The sequence below is a fragment of the Mastigoproctus giganteus genome, chromosome 5, assembly GCF_048544385.1.
Source record: "Mastigoproctus giganteus isolate SK-2022 chromosome 5, ASM4854438v1, whole genome shotgun sequence".
NCBI classification, from domain to species: Eukaryota; Metazoa; Arthropoda; class Arachnida; order Uropygi; family Thelyphonidae; genus Mastigoproctus; species Mastigoproctus giganteus.
The window spans coordinates 237220571-237243499 of record NC_143579.1 but is presented as its reverse complement, the minus strand read 5'-3'; the positions used below and the strand labels follow the sequence as shown (position 1 = coordinate 237243499).

Genomic DNA, 22929 nt, shown 5'->3' with positions numbered 1-22929 from the left:
ACTTAGTACCGTGCTTGGGTTGGAGGTTGAGAAGAAGAAAGAAGATATTTGTTGATATTGGACTTGAACTTCTGTAGATTGTAGTTTTCAGGAAATACGTATGAAGGAAGGTTGTTCCAGAAAACGGCAGTTGAGTGAATAAATGAGGAAGATGAAAAGTTGGTTCTGTGGGTTTGAAGTTGGACAGTAAATGGATGTTGGCTGGTGGCAGCACGTGTTCGGACTGTTTTGAAAGAGAGAGCGGGAATTATAGAAGCCAATTCAGAAGAACAGTGCCCATGGAAGTATCTGTAGAAGAGGCATGCAGCAGAGACAGTACGTCTATGAGAAAGCGAGTGGAGAGACTCTGTTAGAGATGAATCATTAATTAACCTAACTGCCCTCTTCTGAATGGAATCAAGAAGCCTGAGAGAGGTTTTGGGGGCACCACCCCAGATGTGGGAACAATATTCCATGGCAGGGCGGATTTGCGATATATACAGAGCGAGCAGCTGTTTGGAAGAAAAGTAACGCCGAGAGCGAAAGAGAAAACCAAGTTTTTTAGATGCAGAGGAAGCAATATTTGTAATGTGCTTGTGCCAAGAGAGATTAGAAGTCAGGGTAATCCCCAAAAGAGATATATCATTTTGCCTAGAAATCGGAGTGTCACTAAAAATAAGCACAGGAGCAGAAGAATCCTTTTTGTGAGATATAAGAGAGTATCTTTTTGTGAGATATAAGATATAAGAGAAGGGTTGAAATCAACTAAGTTGTCCTTGCCCCACTGGAAAATTACCTGAAGATCGGCATTTAAGGAATTGGCAGAATATTTTCGAGAACTTGAAGCTGATTGAGCTGGACAAGGTTTCTCAAAATGGAAAGTTGAATGCAATGTGCTATCATCGGCAAAACTATGGATAGGATTTCCAGTCAATGGAAGAAGGTCATTGATATACAAGAGGAAAAGAGTGGGGGAAAGAACTGAACCTTGGGGGACACCGGCATTAGTGGAGAAGTTAGAAGACAGGCCTAAACCTTGAACAATATTTCTTAATCGGTATATAAAGCCTAGTAGCTTCCACGATTAATTCCTTGAATGCTTCCCACTTAGAATTTACTGTTTGTAACATCGTCAGTTGATCCCACTGTACAGAATTTAAAAACTGTCTGAGACCACTGTACTCCCCTTTACGGAAGCAAAAACCCTTTCCTTTACCCCTGACGGTAGTTATCTCATTGAGTAAATCCCACTTCAGCACACTGTGATCACTGCCACCTAGTGGTTCCTTTATCTGCAAATTCTTAATACACGAATGATCACTGCTGATAACCAGATCAAGAGTGTTACTTTCTCTGGTTGCCTCTCGAACATGCTGCTGCAGAAAACAATCATCCAATAAATCCACAAAAGTGTGACTACTGTGTGAGTGACCAACCCACAAGTTCCAGTCAATATCTGGGAAGTTAAAATCCCCCATTATAAGACATTCTGATTTACTGGCCCACTCTATTTCTCTGTATAATTGTTCATTGTACTCATTCAAGTCATTAGGCCTATAACACACTCCTACTCTTATTTTTCCTTTCGTAGTGCTTATCTCACACCAAAGTGACTCAACAGTGCACTGTTCATCTATATTAACTGGGTGCACTTCCTTTGATTTTGTTTTTCTTAATTAACAGCATAACACCCCCTCCCTTTCTGTCCTGTCTATCCTTTCTGTACACATTGTACTCCCCAAATTCCAGTTCTGCATTCCAGTTCTGCAGTGCCAACGTGTACAACTATATCACCTTTTGTGCCCTTGAAAGATGATATCCGCTCTACAACGTCATCAACCTTTGCCCCTGGCAGACATACCCTGGTCCTGTTCCACCTATCCTTTTTACAAAGCATGTTCCCCGTTTCCCTGACAATAGAGTCACCAACAACTACTAGTTCCTGTGGGACCAGCGCATTCTGCCTTAGGGGTTTCCGCTGTGTTGCGCGATGACCAAGTGCAAGCTCTGGCGTTGATGTGGGCAGCTGAGAGCCTGATGGGCCCCTCAATTTAGATCTTTCGAGGGCATCCACCCTGTACTTCAAACTCTCATATAGGCCCATAACAACGCTGAGTTGTCGCCTGATTTCCTTACACTCCTTACATCACGCACACACAAAGACATCCCCCATGGCAATATCATGTTCCGTTCCAGATAGTTCGGCAAACATTTCACAAGTTGCACATTTTTTTAGGCTGTGATGCATTGGAGAATTGCCCCCCTCAGTTCTCCTGAGTCACAGCACTCCTGCCACTTTGTGCCCGTTGCTTTGCTGCTCTAGTCTGGGGCATGGTAGTTTAAATTAATAAAATCAATAAATTAAATGTCAATAGTATTTGAATAGAAACTATTAAATAGAAACAGTGAAGCGTATTACTATATAATTATGCGTTAGAGCTACCTAGCTACCTCAATTAAAAAATTTGAATTCCCTACCACTATATACAAAAAACAATGGCTACAAAAATGGAACGAAATAACGGTTTTACCTATCGTAAGTAAAATCCACAAAAACTCTTTATCTAAATTAAAAATAAAAAATAACCAGCGTAACTATAACTATATGACTACGTATTAAGTACAATATAAAATAACAATCATGTAAATAAAAGGCAAACACTTATCGTTTTTACGGAGCCTGTAACTGACAGCTGTAACTTTTAAAGAGAGTGTGTATTTAGTCGATGATGATGAAGAATAAACATTCTTTAATATTTGTAAGTTGTAAATAATTTCTCTATTATTATAATTTGCTTGATTTTACAGGCTATGTTTTAATTTCTTTTTGATAAATCAATCACTGTTTAAACAAACTAATTAGCTAACTAATTTCATTGTTGAGAACGTAACCCCTATTTTTAACCTTATGTCTATGGGATATAAATTCCCACTTTACGAGTTTTCGCTTTATGAGTGCACGCTAGGAACCAATAAACTCGTAAAGTCAAGAGCTACCCATATTTTTTTGTAGTGTTTCTATTAGAAAATGTGATCTAAGAAGATTTTGTGAATAGGGATTTTGCATTATTACATGAGACTTAGTTTGGATAATGTAATTTTTAAAAAGCTGCAAGTGGAGATTGTGAGTAGTGATTATTGTCACTTTCTTAAGTTATTCCACTTTGCAAGTTAAAATCTTCTACCAAACAGACTTCTGCAGAAGACTTCAGCAAATTGAGTAAGCCTTCAAGTTGCTTCTCTAATACTTTGAAATCTCTTTTACATGAGGAGGTAAATTTTTTGATTATTTCCCTGAGGTTAGGGGACCATATAAGGGCAGGGGGCAAATAGGCTGGTAGACCCAAAAAAGCACTATAGATGCTAATGGTTCCATTAATAATTTCCAAACACCAAATTCTTTGTTTTAAATATTTTATGTCATTGTTGCTATGTATTTGCAATGTATAAAATCATTCATTTTGTGAGAAAATCAATACTAGTTCACAGTACAGTACTTACTAATACTACAGTAGTATGTATTTACTTTAAGGTGATTCAATTGCTGAAGGCATATTATACTATTTATACCTCATAAAAAAATATTGGACAATTGCAACACCCATACTGGAAACAGCATTCAATTATGCAACCATTATTTCTTAGGAAAGTACCATAGTAACCCACTGGATCAATCCAGCAAGTTAACATTTTGGCTTAATGCTAAAAACTATTGTTCTATGGAGATTATAGGAATCAAAGCTATTAATACAAAAATAAAAAATTGCCCCCAAATACTTAGGCTATATGCATAACCTTCAAAAAAAACTGGAAAGTTCAAAAATTCAAAATGTGCTACATCCAAGAGAAGGCTGGGGTTGAGGTTCTAGAGTATAAATAAATTTTAACTTATTTTTGTCACCGTGTTAAATTTTCTTTTCTATAATACAATTTTTATAACTAAAGAATTAAAATTTTTATCATCCCAATAAACAGGAACAGTTTCTTAGGATAGGCAAATTTCATTGCTTGAATAAAAAAGGTTAAAATAAGGAATTGGGGGGGGGGGGTCACAAGTACTTAGCTGCCGAACTAAATGCTAAGGTCTACTCTCATGCATCGGGCAGCACAGCAGGATAGAATGTGCTCATCTCACAGAACTAGCTATTGCTGGAGTAATATTTCCCATTTTCCTAAAAAGGATAGGTAAAATAGTACCAGCATATGTTGTCAGAGGCAAAGTTAATGATACTGTAGAATAACTACTTTTTATGGGCATGCCCAAAGGGTGATTTGTTATATATGTCTGTACTAGCAATATTAAGCATAGGCAATATGAAGATTTACTTCACAGACATGAGATGAGACAATATCGAGAAAAAGCCACAAGTAAGGAGTAAATATGAAAGTGTCGGGAATTTTGTCCAGTAATGATAGGAGGGAGATTATGATGAGAGCTTTATCAATCAGTTCAGCTCTGGAGATATTGTACAGTGTATACAAGGCTCACAAGGCAGAATTTTTCCCAGCATGGCCTGCAGTCATTAACATGAGAAAGTGATTTTATAGTGATGGAATACACTTAAATAGAAGTGTCACTTTGGGGATTGCAGAAATTAATAGTTTAATGTAAGCTGTAAGCAGAGAAAAACTAATTCTTTCATTGTTTCTAATTGGACATGCAGTAGCCCAAAAAGTGGGGAGGTGAAAAGCAATTATATGGATTGTGTATCAGTTACTAAGAGCACAAATAGGAACACATATACTTGCTTATATGTTAATGTCAGAAGCACAGTAAAAAATGTGAAATATGGAGTTCTGTTTACATCGTCAAATACAGGCACCACAGAACTATCAGTAAAATTGGCAATTCTGTCAGAATTGCCAATTTTACTGATAGTTCTGTGGAGATACACAATTTGAATACAATGACTTAACAGATGGGTGGGGGGTACTCTTGGTTAAAGAAGCATGGTTTTTTATTTTAATGTAGACAGCCAAGTTCTAAAGTCACACTTGTTGCCTGAAGGGTTTTATAAATATTTAAACCACAATATACTTGCCATTCATTCAAGGCTGGCAATTAGCAGGTAAAGAATAAGTTTCACCAAATTATTATTAAAATGCTTGATAATGATAATATAAAAAAATTGACACAATTCATAAAACAATGGTTTTCAACCAGTGTTCTGAGGAACCTTGGTGTGCCGTTAATAAAAACTGAAATGCACTGCATAAAACATCAAAATTATCATCCAAAAGTACAAAATATAATCACATTAAGTACAAGTACCAACCAGGAATATTTTGATCTGCAAATTTGATACTGATATCATAATCTCCAACTTCTGTTGGGATATATTCCACTGTACAAGATCCATCTCTATTGTCTCTGCAAGTCATTTTTGCTTCGGATGGGCCTTCTATGGATAAGCCTAAACCTCCACTTCCAGCACCCTTGGTCTCAACTGTGAATACATTAGTCTAAAAGAAGAAAAGTAATGAATAAATAACTTATATGATTATATCCACAATATTATATACTTTTTTCAGACCTGCCACCAAATTTTATAAATCTGAAACCAAAAATTTTGAATGACTTTTTTTTTTTTCCAAAACACATTTTAACAAGAATTATGGCATATGTTCTGGTGTAACTTAGGACTAATCATCAGGCTGGATCAATTAATACATTTAAAAACACTACAAAATAGAAAACTTAATTGCAGTACTAAACACTGATAAAATTAAATCAGTGTCACAAAACTGATCATTATTATTATAGCTTTTTTTTTTTTTTTTTTTTAAAAAAAAAAACTCTATACACGAGAGATATTAGAACCTATAGTACTTAGTACTGCGCATGGGTTGGAGACAGAAGATGAAAGAAGATATTTGTTGACATTAGACTTGAACTTCTATAAACTGTAATTTTCAGAAAATACATATGAAGGAAGGCTATTCCAGAAAAAGGCAGCTGAATGAATAAACGAGGAAGATGAAAAGTTGATCTGTGAGTTTGAAGTTGGACAGTAAATAGATGTTGGCTGGGGGCGACACATGTTTGGACATTTTCAAAAGAGAGAATAATAGAAGCCAATTCAGAAGAACAGTGCCCGTGGAAGTATCTGTAGAAAAGGCATGCAGCAGAAACAGAACGTCTATGAGACAGAGAGTAGAGAGACTCTGTTAGAGATGAATCATTAATTAGCCTAACTGCCCTCTTCTGAATGGAATCAAGAAGCCGAAGAGGTTTTGGGGGGAACCACCCCAGATGTGGGAACAATATTCCATGGTAGGGCAGATTTGCGATTTGTACAGAGTGAACAGCTGTTTGGAAGAAAAGTAATGCCGAGAGCAAAAGAGAAAACCAAGTTTTTTAGATGCAGAGGAAGCAATATTTGCAACGTGCTTGTGCCAAGAGAGATTAGAAGTCAGGGCAATCCCCAAAAGAGATATCATTTTGCCTAGAAATCGGAGTGTCCCCAAAAATAAGCATAGGAGCAGGAGAATCCTTTTTGTGAGATATAACACAAGACTGAGTTTTAGAATGATTGAAATCAATTAAGTTGTCTTTGCCACACTGGAGAATTACCTGGAGATCGGCATTTGATGAATTGATAGCAGATATTCGAGAAGTTGAAGATGATTGAGCAGGGCAAGGTTTCTCAAACTGGAAAGTGGAATGCAATGTGCTATCATCGGCAAAACTATGGATAGGATTTCCAGTCAATTGAAGAAGGTCATTAATATACAAGAGGAAAAGAGTGGGAGAAAGAACTGAACCTTGGGGGTATACCAGCATTAGTGGAGAAGTTAGAAGACAGACAGCCATCTACCATCACCCTCAGTGAGCAATCAGAGAGAAAACTGGATAACCAATTACTAAAAACAGTTGGCAAACCATAAGATGGAAGCTTGTTTAGAAGACCTTTATGCCAAACATGATCAAAAGCCTTTGAGATGTCAAGAGCAACTGCTTGTGTCTCACCGAACTTTTCCATTGAATTTGTCCATAAATGGGTAATATAAGCCAGAATATCACCAGTGGATCGACACTGTCGGAATCCATACTGGCGATCATTGATCAGATGGAAGGTTTCTAGATAGTTCAACAGTTGGCAATTAATTGATTTCTCCATTACTTTAAAAAGAGTAGAAGTAATTGCAATGGGACAATAATTGGATGGGAGGGATTTGTTACCCTTTTTTTGGAACTGGCTGGATATGAGCAAATTTCCAAGCAGAAGGAAAAACACCTTTGGAATAAAAAGTGAAAAAAGATGGCAAACAACAGGAGTAAGTTCAGGAGCACAGGTTTTGAGAACAAATGGAGAAATACCATCAAGACCTGGAACTTTCTTAGCATCAAGATTCATCAAAATCCTTCTGACATCCTATTGATGGTAGATCACAGGAGGCATTGAATGGGGTGTGCCAGGAATGGTGAGAAGTGTTTTACCAAGATCATTAATACATGAGTTGGAAGAAGATTGGATTGCTAGCAGGTCAGCTTTATCCTTGGCTGAAGTGACAATAGAACCATCTGGTTTTGACAGAGGTGGGGAAAAGATGGGAAAAGTTGTGGCCAATAAGTTTGGCAAGAGACAAGAATGCTCGTCTACCATTAGGGCAGTGGTTTTCAACTGGGGTGACGCAACATTCAAGGGCTGCCACGTAATTTGGGGTTTAAGTTACTTACACTTTTTTTTTTTTTAAATTTATATATTTATTTCATTATAAACAGGTGTACGGTATCTTTTTAATTTTGTGGTGATCTATAATTGATGTTCATTTAGTACCTCTATATAAAGAATATAATTATAATATATATAATTTGTATTGTAATTTTATTCACAGTTATATTATTGTAATAACTATCATATAACATAGTTTTTTAATATTATATATATACATGCAGAGAGAGAGAATCAGATCTAACAGTCAGAAAATTGATTAGCGGTGCCACAAAATAAAATAAATTACTTAGGGGTGCCGCTTTATAAAAAAAAAAAAAAAATGACAAAACCACTGCATTAGGGCAAGAAGCAAGTTTTCTACTCTTAGCCTGTTCAAAAACTAATTTGGACTGATTAATAACTGCTTTACAATCTTTGTGAGCTCTAGTGTAGGCAGAAAACAAAACTAAAGAATTAGAAACAAGCCAATTACGATACGCGACATTCCTTTCTTGAACATCCTTTATCTAAACCTTGAAAATCAATGTTTAGATAAAGGACGAGATTTTAAAGTGGAGTGTGGGATAAAGGATTCCATTTCTACAAGAATAATTTCACTGACGCGATCTGAACAAACGCTGACATCAGGAGTTTTGAAACAGTAATCCGACCAAGGACAAGAAGAAAAGAAATCTCGTGGGTCATCCCATTTTGCATTCTTGTAATGCCAAACAACAAGGTTAGGAATAGCTATGAGATAAAGGCTCCATTGGAGAAGAGACAATCACCAAGTTGTGATCTGAGGTGCCTAAAGGGCCACTCACTTCAACCATGTACTTAGAAGGGTTGTTTGTGAGAATAAGATCAAGGGTGTTGGCTGTATGGTTAAGATTGTCTGGAATTCTGGTAGGTAAATGAATAATCTTGCAAAGGCATTAGTAATTGTAAATGGCTCAGCATCTCGACCAGCTGGTTCTGTGTGACTAGAAAATGGAAGCCAGCTGGAATTGTGGACATTAAAATCACCAAGGAAAATTACCTCACTGTTAGGAAAGTTGGACTGGATGAAGCCAAGTTGCAAAGATAGCAAGCAAAGAGTTCCAAGTAATTAGTGGAGTTGGGAGAATGGTAGAGACAATAGATGAATCTGACAGAATGAGGTAGAGAGATTTTAAGCCAGAGATGATCAAAAAGAGGAGATTCCAAATTACCAAGTCTCTGACAGGGAATACTGGAATGGACAAGTACAATGGACAAGTACAATATGCACAAGTACAATGTTTGAGGCGAAAGGAATCATACAGCAAATAATTTGCTGTATGATTCCTGCGATGAGGTGTGGATGAATCAACTGATAACTGAGTTTCTGTCAGAAAAAGTACATTGGGGTTTGGCAGACTGTAAGTGGAAATGGACATCATTGAGATTAGAACTGAAACCGCATATATTTGCGTTTTGTTTGTTTGTTATTTGGTTTTTAGGAGCATTAGCAACTAAGGCCATATTGCTCCAGGATATGCGGTGGTCATTCCCTTTCCTTTCCGCATCCTCCGTATTTGGTGGTGACATATAGACAATTCATGGTGTATTCAACAGTAAGTAAAAGTGAGGGGGGGAGGGAATGCTGTATGAAGTAATGAAATTTTTGGATATGGCATACACATGGTAAGAATATACCCAGATCCTTGAGATAACATGGCCTCAACAATGCCCCCCCCCATCTATCAAAAAAAAAAAAAAGGCTTCCCACATCACCTGCATCCCCTCCAATATCCCATCCTCTCCCTTATCCCACTGTAGAATTACCTGTACATCAGCATTAAAGGAGCTTGTGAAAGATATTTCACAAGCTAAAGCTGCTTGTTCAGGAGAAAACAAGGTTTCTCAAAACTGGAAGATGGAATGCAGCATGCTATCATCAGTAAAACTATGGACAGGATTTCCAGTCAATGAAAGGTCATTAATATACAAGTGGAAAAGTGGAAGAAAGAACTGAACTTTGGGGAATACTAAAATTAGTCAAGAAATTAGACAGAGCCATGTATCATCACTCACAGTGAGCAGTCAGAGAGAAAACTGGATACCTAATTAGAAAAAAACATTTGGCAATCTGTAAGGTGGGAGCTTGCTTAGTTGATCTTTATGTCAAACATGCTCAAAAGCCTTGAAATTTTGAAAGCTTCTGAGCATGTTTGGTGATCATTGGTCAGACAGAAGATTCTGAGATAGTTTAGAAGTTGGCATTTAATGGACTTCTCCATTAAGAGTGCTGCTCCAATGACAGTCAAAAGGCTGAAAGATCCAGGTGAATGAAAAGATGGCCATCTGTCCAACAGGTGACAAGATGATCCCACACTAGCGGTAAAATTATACCATCTCCAATGTCCTACCTCCAAAAAGGCTTGCTGGACAATCCCATTCTGAGGAGCACCCCAATGCCTGCAAAGTTTGATCAGGAAAGCCTATGGCAATGCTACTGAACCCCCGAAATCACACTCTGGTAGTAGTTGCCAGAGTTTAGGTTAGCGCAAATCCAGAGATCCCACTTGGCAGCTAATGCTGCCAGTCAGGAAATCTTATTCTCTGTGAATGGAGAGTTCACAGAATTCCAAGTGGCAGGAGGGGGGAGTCCCCACAGAAACAGCAATCTTTTACAACAATGAAACTTTTGCTTTTCATTCATTTTACTATTCCCCCCAAAAGCTTTATAAAATCCAACCAAATGCTCCTCTAAGGTGCCTCGTTTCCAAACTATGTGGCCAAATTTTGCAAACATATCAAAAAGCTGTCTTATAGATGCCCATTTGCCGATGTCACCAAGCAGGTTACCCGTCTTTCAACCCTTTTAAGAAGCTCAATGTCTTTTTCACATGCTCCAAATATTCCACAGCAGTATTCCAAGTATTGGAGTACCCGAGTATTCCAACTCCACAGTATTCCAAGTGCAGTCTTACAATTGTATTATATGGTGGGATTATGACCTGCAGTTTCTTTAAATGAGTTTTTAAGTCTGCAATATAAGGCATACATTATTTTAAATCAGAGGTTCCCAAACTTTCTTGGTTCATGGTGCCCTTAGTGTCCCAGTAATTTTTTCAAGGCACCCCTAGGCCAAAAGAAACACCTAACGCAGGGGTTTTTGACCTTTTAATATATACCTATATAATAATTTTATTCTTTATATAGAGGTACTAAATAAAGATCAATTATAGATCACCACAAAATTAAAAAGATACGGTACAATGGATACCGTACACCTTTTTATAATGAAATAAATAGACAAATTAAAAAATAATAATAATAACTTTAAGTAACTTAAACCCAAATTACACGGCACCACAAGAATGTTGTTGCGGCATCCCGGTTGAAAACCACTGTTTTAAATAGATCAACGGACATATTGTTTAAAATAGATCTTTAATGAAGTAATGATAATGAAGTAATAAGAAAGATTTTGTTGATTTATCAATATAAGAATAGTAAGAAAAGTGATTACAAAGCTTTATATATTAAAGTTAATAACTGTACCTGCTCCACAAGTCCATTTTCAAGGCCAGGACCAAATGCTCGACACTTTTTAGGATCACATCCTTTTGTCACATTCACTTTGAATGGACTACCCGGTACAGGTAGACCATCATAGGCTATATCAATTGTATGTCGACCTTAAAAAATGAACAACATACTTAGAATGATATTTTATAAAAAAAAACTTATATAATGTTTATAATGCATAATATCTAGATTAATTCCGAAAATATCAGCAAATAAATAATAACATATACATTCAAGGAATAAAGCATAAATGCAAGATGACTCTTGTCCCAGTCATTCTGCATTCCTTGCCATTCATATACTTGAATCTAATATTAAATTTCATATTATATCTAATTCCATTAAGAATGGATAGCAATGAAGATAACTTATCCATTTAAAATTTTTTACAACAATTTCAAAATATGCTGGCAAAATCCAACCCCAGACAGAAGAGTGAGCAATTACAACCCAAGTATTAATCCTCAGCTGCCAATCAGCCACAGAAATAATTTCTCAGATTCTTCTTGAATTGTCTATGGTTAAAGCTGTGGTATACTTACCAGGAACAGCAGACTATATTGCTCTTTCCATTTGCAAGTATAATGCTAACATTTTCAGTCAGTAATTAAGTAAATGCCTGACAGCTGATCAGCAGCTTAGTTATTGATTTTATGATAAATTGGTATTTCAGGCCACATTAGGACAATGTATTAGCAGGTGCACGTTTGCAAGCCAATTTGTATACAAGTGTTAGTTGAACAATCCAAGATAACTCATAGGAAAAATCCTATACCCTCTGTCTAAGAATGAGGGAGTAGGGTTTTATAAACCCAGCTAACTCTGATTCGAACTGAAGAAGCCTTTGAGAATTCCTCCAGTCTCAGAACAGGATTCAAACCAAACCTCTCCAAATGAGTGACAAGTAATAACAGTCATAACTAAGAGTCATAACTGAAATAATCAATTATGGCATTTCATAATTGATTATATTCGCATTAGGCAATTACTATATTGACAAGGAGGAGGGGTAAAAATGACAGTGGTGGGATTCAGCCTGATGTTACCAAAACTGAAGGCAAAGTGCTGTTAACATTTGGGCAATAGTTATATATACAGGTGTCACAAAAGTCTGTACTCAATAGGGGATATTATGTTATTATTGATATCATTAATAAATATTATGATTATTATATTTTAATTTTATTTTGTAGATATTAAAAAATGAGTTACTATACACAACAAGAGAAGGTAGAACTGATGCTCTTAAACGTAACAGACAAAGAGCCAAAGGGAAGTGTATGAGATATTTCCCCCCAAAGGCATCCTGATAAAAACAAACCCTGTCAGCATCTTGTTGAAGAACTACCTGACTGTTTAATGATGACTGGTAGTGATTTTGACAAGCCTCAGACATCCACAGGTGATGAAACCTCTGCTATTACTCTTGAAAACATTAACAGGAGTCCCCAAAAATCTTTGAGGAAACTTAGCCAGGAAGTTTGTATTAGCCAAACATCTGCTGCAAGGGTTTTGAAGCAAAACAAATTCCATTCTTACATAGTACAATTGCTTCAAGAATTACATGGAGATGACACAGATGGATGGAATTCTGTGAGTGGGCATTACACACATTACATGTGCACCCCACTTTGATATTAGATGCTATGTTCAGTGATAAGGTCTGCTTTTACTTGAATGGTTCTGTTAATCAGCATAATTGTCAATATTGGAATGATACCAACTCCAATTGGGTGGTTGAAGGCCACTCACAAACTAATCCTAAGATTGTAGTTTGGTGTACCATCCATGATCGCAAGTTGGTGGGACCTTACTTTTTTGGGGGGGATTGTTACAGGTGAAAATTACTTGCACATGCTCAAACAAGCTTTAAACCCCTATGTTGATGACTTTCCTCTAAAAGAACACAGATGCTTCTTCTTCTTCTTTCAACAAGATAAGCACTACCACACTTTGACAGTAATGTCTGGACATGGTTATCCAACTTGTTACCTGGATGGGGGAATTGGGCAGCATGGCACAATCGAATGTCACACTCACAGTCCATATCTTATACTATTAAACTATATCCTGTGGGGATCATTTAAAATCAGTAGTGTACACTTCCAGACCACATACTCTGGACAGTTTATAACAAGAAATTATAAACGAATGTAGAAAAATCAATGACAATGTACTGCACCGAACAATCACCAATCTACGAAAGTGGATAGATCTATGTATAAATGTACAAGGAGCTCATTTTGAGCATCTCAATAATCAATGCGATTAAAATGTATTTTATGTTTTCCCACAAGTATCGACTTTTATGATAGCCTATATATAATGCCATAATAATTATTATGGCATTATAATCCACATAACTGAATATTTAAATTTTTGAAATAATAAATTATTAATCATTCAATTATGCCCAACACTATTGACAAGTGGTAAAAACTTTACAGTATACAGTAATGTTCTTGTTGATATTCTAGCATGACCACTAGGTCAGAAGAGTTTAACAATTAACTATTTTGGCAATAAATACAATCACTAACCACATTTAGCAATTACATGAGATTGAATTACAGTCTATTCAAACACATGTACATGTACATTAGTGCATTCTCATACTTGACCACTTGGCCACATTGGGCCTAATGGAGGACAGAAACTTTACAAAACGATTACATACTTTGCATTTGATCAGTAGGAGTTTATTACTGGTTTGTATATACCATACTTGATACCAATTAGTTCAACATGCTACTAGTTTTTTGCAATAAATACAGGGAACTGAAAAGTGCTAGAGAAGTATGACTTCTCTAGCACTTCTGCCACACAGTCTGCAAGTTCATTCCCTGGAATTCCAACATGACCTGGTACCTAGCAAAAGATGCCCATTTGATTGCATGTCTAGAAATGACATCTTTAATCAGATTTTCTTCAGAATAGGATGAGAGGAAGAGAAACTGGATTGAATGGAAGTAGCAGCACTTAAGGGGTCAGTATACAGGAACACCTCACATAGTGCAAAAAATGTAGGCGCCTCCGTAGCCAGGTGGGAAGGAGCAACAGTGCGTAGCACACGCTTCTTGATTAGACCGGGGTTCGAGCCCGTCACCACCAAATACGGAGGATGCGGAAAGGTCAGGGAATGACCACCGCATATCCCGGAGCAATATGGCCTTAGTTGCTAATGCTCCTAAAAACCAAATAACAAACAAACAAGCAAAAAATGTGTTAGAAAAAAAACTACCGCACTGACTGAATCAGCACTAAAAAGGAATACTTTTGATGAGAAAAATAATGTGGGTATTTATATCAGAAATAATTATGCATGATTAGTTAGAAAAATAATAAATATAAATAGTAATGTGGTAGATTAAGAGTGAAATTAATTGATAATCAATTGCAGTTGCAGATTATAAACCTCACTATAGTGAATCCCGTACTGATTGAAGGCACACTGTGTGAGATACTGCTATACAGAGCTTGTATATTATGTGGTACACAACTAATTTGATTACATACAGTTTGCAGCATAGATACTGCATCCTGTGGGAAGTGATATAGCCAATAAGAAAGTGGAAAAAACAGCCACAGCTATATTTGTTTTTACCATAAATATAGATATAAAAATGTCACACATCCATTCCCTCTAAACGTTTGTCCAGTTCCTCCTTGAATTTATTTAAGCTTATCAACTTCCAGAACGACAGATAGAAGTTAGTTCCAGCAATCAACTACCCGCTGGCTAAAGGCAAATTTCCACACATCTATTCTATAACTGTTTTTCCTCGATTTGAATTTATGCCCCCCTCCCCAAGGTTGGTAATCTGAACAAGAGGAAGAATCCCATCAGAATTGAGCCTGCTCAACCCATTCAAAGCCTTATACATCTCAATCAGATCACCTCACAGATGTAAAGTATCCAGCAGCTGCAATTTGCAGAACTTAAGCCTTTCTTGGTAAGAGGACCCCTTTGTTCCCCTCACCAATTTTGTTGCACTTGTAGCCGTAGGCAGAGGTGAAGGTGATTTTTGCACAACGTCTATTAGAATAAGTAGCGACCTGGAGCAAGGGGTGCTGGGGGTTTCAGGGATGGATGGCAGTCATCCTGAAATAGGTGGGTATATGGGATGTGTTAGGGTAACTAGGAATAGGGGCATGTATACTAATGCTAGAAGTATAGTAAATAAATTTGATGAATTTGAAGTGTTGGTCAAGACATCAAAGGTGGATGTCACACAGATATAAGGAATGCAAAACTGGAATTTGGGGAGTACAATGTGTACAGAAAGGATAGACAGGATAGAGAGGGAGGAGGAGGTGTTATGCTGTTAATTAAGAAAAACATAAAATCAAAAGAAGTGCACCCAGTTGATATAGATGAACAGTGCACTGTTGAGTCAGTTTGGTGTGACATAAGCACTGCCTTGAGGTCCTTGAGGTTGTCACAGACATTCTCTCAGATATGCCAGACAAGCTGTACTTGCTACCTGGGAGTCTAAAACACTGATGGAACTGATATTCGGGTGACACTCAAGTCAAGTGGACACAATTTCGGCGAAGTCCGGACGGTCTGTGACACCCAAATCCTCTGCTTGCACCTTCATGATGGGTGGACTGTTAGTACTCCTGGGTATAACCTCCATGCACAAGTACATGGTGGGTGACCACCCAGGTGTGAAACAACATAAGCAAGGGTCGAGGTGTGGCGCCCACACCACATGGAGGAACGCTGCCCCTCTATGTTACCAGGCAGTACTAGGTGGTAGATGACTCTCATCAACCGGTGAAATATCACCACTTTGCTTATCGGAGGCTTGAAGTGGTGGAACCCATGTTTAGTCTCTAGAGCTAAGTTCCAGTCAACCCTTCCCTATCTCTTCCATCATGCAGTATGATTGATGACTTTTGAGGTTATGATGAACGTCGTGGCGAGATCCAATATTCCTTACATTTCGAGGGTAGAGCTCTAAAACGGTGTTCGCAGGCCGGCCGCTAGTTAGTACACCGGACTGAACCTATTGGTAACTCTCTAGGAAGCTTCCGGATCAGTTAGTGTATAATCTTGCTACCTCTACGCTGCCAGATAGTGACTGGAGGGAGTCCGAGTAGTGTGTATGCGGAGAGCATTGTCGAGGCCACGTTATGTCAAGGATCTGGGTATATTCTTACCACATGTACACCATATCCAAAAATTTCATTACTTCATACAGCATGTCCCACCTACTTTTTCTTACTATTGAATACACCATGAATTGTCAAACTAATAGAGCAAGCTTATCTGCAAAAAAATCTAAACCTCCCAAGGACTTCCTAATTCATTTCACAAATATACGTGGTCTCAATTCTAATCTCAACGATGTCCATTTCCACTTGCAGTCTGCCAAACCCCATGTACTTTTTCTGACAGAATCTCAGTTATCGGTTGATTCATCTACTGCTCATCTCAGATGCCCAAATTATTCGCTGTATGATTCCTTTCGCCTCGAAGGTGGTACTTGTGCATAGTTCCGTTCTGATATTCCCTGTCAGAGACTTGGCAATTTAGAGTCTCCTCTCTTTGATCTTCTCTGGCTTAAAATCTCTCTACCTCATTGTATCAAATTCATCTGTTGTCTCTACCATTCTCTCAACTCCACTAATCACTTGGAGCTCTTTGACTTCCTCTCTTTGCAACTTGACTTTCTCCAGTCCAACTTTCCTAACAGTGAAGTAATTTTCCTTGGGTTCACAACTCCAGCTGGCTTCCGATTTCTAGTCACACCGACCCAGCAGGTCAAGATGCTGAGGCTTTTGCAATTACTAATGACCTAGCACAGATTGTTCATTTACCTACAAGAATACCGGACAATCCTAATCATACAGCCAATACGCTTGATCTTTTTCTCACAAACAACCCTTCTAAGTACACGGTTGAAGTGAGAGATCCTTTAGGCACTTCAGATCACAACTTGGTGATTGTCTCTTCTCCAAGGGAACCTTTATCTCATGGCTATTCCCAACCACGTGTTGTTTGGCATTACAAGAATGCAAAATGGGATGACCTGCGAGACTTCTTTTCCTTGGTCGGATTACCGTTTCAAAACTTCTGATGTCAACGTTTGCTCAGATCGTGTCAGTGAAATGATTCTTGCAGGAATGGAATCTTTTATCCCACACTCCACTTTAAAATCTCATTCTTTATCTAAACCTTGGTTTTCCAATAAATGTGCTAAGGCTGTCCAAGAGAAGAATGTTGCATATAGTAATTGGCTTGTTTCTAATTCTTCAGTTTCATTTTCTGCCTACACCAAAACTCGCAACAGTCGTAAAGCAGTTATTAATCAGTCCAAACTAGAGTTTGAACAGGCTAAGAGTAGAAAACTTGCTTCTTGCCCTAATGGTAGTCGAGCATTCTGGTCTTCTGCCAAAGCTATTGGCCGCAACTTTTGTCCATCTTTGCTCCCACCTCTGTCCAAACCAGATGGTTCTGTTGCCACTTCAGCCAAGGATAAAGCTGACCTGCTAGCATCCCATTTTTCATCCAGCTCATGTATTACTGATCTTGGTAAAACACCTCCCACCATTCCTAACATGCTCCATTCAATGCCTCCTGTGGTCTTCCGTCAAAAGGATATCAGAAGGATTTTGATGAATCTTGATGCTAAGAAAGCTCCAGGTCCTGATGGTATTTCTCCACTTGTTCTCAAAACCTGTGCTCCTGAACTTACTCCTATTCTTTGCCGCCTTTTTTCACTTTCTTATTCCAAAGGTGTTTTTCCTTCTGCTTGGAAATTTGCTCATATCCAGCCAGTTCCTAAAAAGGGTGACAAATCCCTCCCATCTAATTATCGTCCCATTGCAATTACTTCTACTCTTTCTAAAGTAATGGAGAAATCAATTAACCGCCAACTCTTATACTACCTAGAAACCTTCCGTCTGATCAACGATCACCAGTATGGATTCCGTCAGTATCGATCCACTGGAGATATTCTGGTTTATGTTACCCATTTATGGACTAATTCAATGGAAAGGTTCGGTGAAACACAAGTAGTTGCTCTTGACATCTCAAAGGCTTTTGATCGTGTTTGGCATAAAGGTCTTCTAAACAAGCTTCCATCTTATGGTTTGCTAACTGTTTTTAGTAATTGGTTATCCAGTTTTCTCTCTGATCGCTCACTGAGGGTGATGGTAGATGGCTCTGTCTTCTAACTTCTCCACTAATGCCGGTGTCCCCCAAGGTTCAGTTCTTTCCCCCACTCTTTTCCTCTTGTATATCAATGACCTTCTTCCATTGACTGGTAATCCTATCCATAATTTTGCCAATGATAGCACATTGCATTCAACTTTCCATTTTGAGAAACTTTGTCCTGCTCAATCAGCTTCAACTTCTCGAAAATCTGCTACCAATTCCTTAAATGCCGATCTTCAGGTAATTGTCCAGTGAGGCAAAGACAACTTAGTTGATTTCAACCCTTCTAAAACTCAGTCTTGTCTTATATCTCGCAAAAAGGATTCTTCTACTCCTATGCTTATCTTTAGTGACACTCCGATTTCTAGGCAAAATGATATATCTCTTTTGGGGATTACCCTGACTTCTAATCTCTCTTGGCACAAGCACATTACAAATATTGCTTCCTCTGCATCTAAAAAACTTGGTTTTCTCTTTCGCTCTCGGCGTTACTTTTCTTCCAAACAGCTGCTCACTCTGTATAAATCGCAAATTCGCTCTCCCATGGAATATTGTTCCCACATCTGGGGTGGTGCCCCCAAAACCTCTTTCAGGCTTCTTGATTCCATTCAGAAGAGGGCAGTTAGGTTAATTAATGATTCATCTCTAACAGAGTCTCTCCACTCGCTTTCTCATAGACGCACTGTTTCTGCTGCATGCCTCTTCTACAGATACTTCCATGGGCACTGTTCTTCTGAATTGGCTTCTATAATTCCTGCTCTCTCTTTCAAAACAGTCCGAACACGTGCCGTCACCAGCCAACATCCATTTACTGTCCAACTTCAAACCCACAGAACCAACTTTTCATCTTCATCATTTATTCATTCAACTGCCATTTTCTGGAACAACCTTCCTTCATACGTATTTCCTGAAAATTACAATCTACAGAAGTTCACGTCCAATGTCAACAAATATCTTCTTTCGTCTTCTTAACCTCAAACCCAAGCATGGTACTAAGTACTATAGGTTCTAATACTTGTCGTGTTTGGGGTTCACATAAAAAAAAAAAAAAAAAAAAAACTGCGAAAGCAAAAATAAAGAGTAGGAGTGTGTTATAGGCCTAATGACTCGAATGAGTACAATGAACAATTGTACAGAGAAATAGAGTGGGCTAGTATATCAGAATGTCTTATAATGGGGGATTTTAACTTCCCAGATATTGACTGGAACTTGTGGGCTGGTCACTCACACACTAGTCAGACTTTTGTGAATTTATTGGATGATTGTTTTCTGTAGCAGTATCTTCAAGAGGCAACCAGAGAGAATAATACTCTTGATCTGGTTATCAGCAGTGATCATTCATGTATTAAGAATTTGCAGATAAAGGAACCACTAGGTAGCAGTGATCACAGTGTACTGATATGGGATTTACTTAAAGATTTAATTATATAATATCGGTGTAAATATGCTACAATCGTAGCTCAAATCTATGGGTTAACTATGGTGTATTTACACCAATATTATATAGTTGATTATCAAAACCCATAAGGATTATGCCTAGTGCATTTAATTTTCCAAATACATTACCACCACACCCTTCTGGCATCTCTCAATGTGGATATAACTTCGCAACTGAGATGGCTTGTTGTATTACCTACCCGCCCACTGATGACAAAGCCAAAAAGCTTCGAAACGATTGTCTGGGTGGTGGTACGCTGAAAATAAATAACAGTAGTCTTCTCTACTAGAGAAGCGTTATTTATTTGAAGTAATTCAATAGTAGCTATCTTGTTGTGAAGGCAACCACATTATGAGATACAATTAAAACGATGAATTCTACGCTACAATCATAGCTCAAATCTATGGGTTAACTATGGTGTATTTACACCGATATTATATAGTTAATTATCAAAACCCATAAAGATTATGTCTAGTGCATTTAATTTTCCAAATTAAAGATTTAATTACCATCATGGGTAAAGGAAAGGGTTTTTGCTTCCATAAAGGTGAGTACAGTGGTCTCAGAAAGTTTTTAAATTCTGTACAGTGGGATCAACTGACGTTACCAACAGTAAATTCTAAGTGGGAAGCATTCAAGGAATTAATCATGGATGCTACTAAAAGTTTCATACCAATTAAGAAATATTGTTCAAGGTTTAGGACTAAATGGTTATCTAATGAACTAATGAGACTCTTAACAGGGAAGAAAAATGCATGGGATGCATATAAATTATCAAGCAACTCAGAAGCCTATGGCAGATATAAGCTAGTCTGTAATCGGGTCACAAAGGAGGTTAGGCAGGCGAAGGCAGATTACGAGAAATCCTTGGCAAAAGATGCTAAGAAAAACAGCAAGGATTTCTTTACTTATATAAACTCTAAAAGGAAGGGGATGAATCTCATTGGTCCACTTCACATCGATGGTTCGACTATTGATGATCCTGCTCAGATAGCAAACAAACTGAATGAGTATTTTGCATCTACATTATATTAAAGGAGGCGGCAAAGCAACTAAGCAAACCCTTAGCCATAATTATGAGAGCATCCTTGGACTCGGGGGAGGTTCCCACGGACTGGAGTTGTGCAAATGTATCTGCAATTCACAAAGGGGGAATCGAAGGGTGACACGAGTAATTACAGACCAGTTAGTTTAACTTCTGTTCCGGGTAAAATAATGGAGTCACTGGTTAAAGATGCATTGCAGGATCATCTAGACAAGACTGCAGCAATAATTCAGACACAGCATGGGTTTGTTAAGGGAAGGTCTTGTCTGACAAATTTGATAGGATATTATGATGTGGTTACAAAGGAACTGGATGCAAAAAATAATTTTGATATCATATATTTGGATTTCAGGAAAGTTTTTGACACTGTTGCGCATGAAAGACTATTGTACAAATTGGAGCAGAATGGTATTAAGGGTAAGTTACTACAATGGATAAAAGGGTGGTTAAGTGGGAGTAGACAGAGGGTGGTAATCAATGGGTGCTGCTCTTCGGGGACTAATGTTATTAGTGGAATCTCACAGGGTTTGGTGTTGGGTCCACTGTTGTTTTGTATATTTATCAATGATATTGACGAAGGTATATCAGGCTTAATGTCAAAGTTTGCAGATGATACAAAGGTTGGCAAGGTTATTAATGACAGTAAGAGCAGTGTGCTACTGCAACAGGATCTAGATAATTTGGGCAGATGGGCTAAGAAGTAGCAACTAAAGTTTAACCTTGACAAATGCAAAGTACTGCATATGGGTAGAAGTAACCGCAGAGAAATGTACGAACTGTGTGGTACTACACTTAAGGTGGTAGAAAATGAAAAAGACCTGGGAGTAATTTTGCAGTCAAGTCAGATATGAAGTTTTCTGAGCAAAGCAGACAGGCTGCCAGGAAAGGTCATGGGGTTTTGTCAATGATATATAGGAATTTTGCTAGCAGGGAAAAGGAGGTGATTGTCCCTCTGTATAAGGCAATGGTCAGGTCACACATTGAGTACTGCGTACAGGTCTGGAGGCCTCATTTTAGGAAAGATGTAGATTTACTTGAGCGTGTACAGAGAAGGGCAACAAGATTGGTGAGGGGAATGAAGGGATCCTCTCACCACGAAAGGCTTAAGTTCTGCAAATTGCAGTGGCTGGAGACTAGGCACCTGCGCTGTGATCTGATTGAGGTGTATAAGGCCTTGAATGGGTTGAGCATGCTGAATTCTGATGGGATCCTTCCACTTGTTCAGATTACGATCCTAAGGGAGCATAAATTCAAATTAAGAAAGGACAGATGTAGAATAGATGTACGGAAATTTGCCTTTAGCCAGCGGGTGGTTAATTGCTGGAGCAAACTTCCATCTGTCGTTGTGGAAATTGATAGGTTGAATAAATTTAAGGAGGAACTGGACAGGCATTTGGAGGGAATGGTGCGATCTTTTTTGGCTGATGCTGCATAAGCTCATACACTTGCTTTCTTGCATCACATACCACCACTACTAACTACTACTACTTCTCTGTACTCATTCCATCAACTCTACATCCTTCCTAAAATGAGGCCTCCAGACCTGTATTAAAGGCATGGCCTGACCATTGTCTTATGCAAAGGGATAATTTCCTCATTTTCCTTACTAGTAACATTCCTGTATATCATTGACAATACCCCACAAGTGGCTCTGACAGCCTCTCTGCACTGTTCAGAAACTTCATATCTGACTGCACAATTCTCCCCAGTTCTTTTTCATTTTCTACCACCCTAAGTGTAGTACCACACAGATGATACATTTCTTTGGGGTTATTTCTACTCATATGCAGTACTTTGCATTCGTCAATGTTAAACTTCAGTTGCCACTTCTCAGCCCAATCTGACCAAATTTTCTAGATCCTGTTGCAGTAGCACACTGTCATTAACAACCCTGCCAACCTTTATATCATCTGCAAACTTCGACATTAAGCCTGATATACCTTCATCAATATCATTGATAAATATACAAAACAACAGTGGGCGCCCAACACAGAACTCTAGGGAACCCCACTAATAACATTAGTCCATGAAGGGCAGTGTCCATTATTACCGCTCTGTCTTCTCCCACTCAACAACCCTTTTATCCATT

General features: G+C 38.1%; 1 protein-coding gene across 4 annotated transcripts in view; it reads right to left on the bottom strand.

Annotated features, from left to right (window-relative positions):
• LOC150086308 (filamin-A-like) overlaps positions 1 to 22929 on the bottom strand; it is a 470984-nt gene that overhangs the window by 191419 nt on the left and 256636 nt on the right. For all 4 annotated transcript variants that reach the window (XM_090374465.1, XM_090374466.1, XM_090374467.1 and 1 more), the window contains 2 exons: positions 11166 to 11302; positions 5256 to 5442 (listed from right to left, as the gene is read on the bottom strand). In XM_090374465.1, coding sequence (XP_090230591.1) covers positions 5256 to 5442; positions 11166 to 11302 — 324 coding nt within the window. The remainder of the gene's footprint in view (positions 1 to 5255; positions 5443 to 11165; positions 11303 to 22929) is intronic.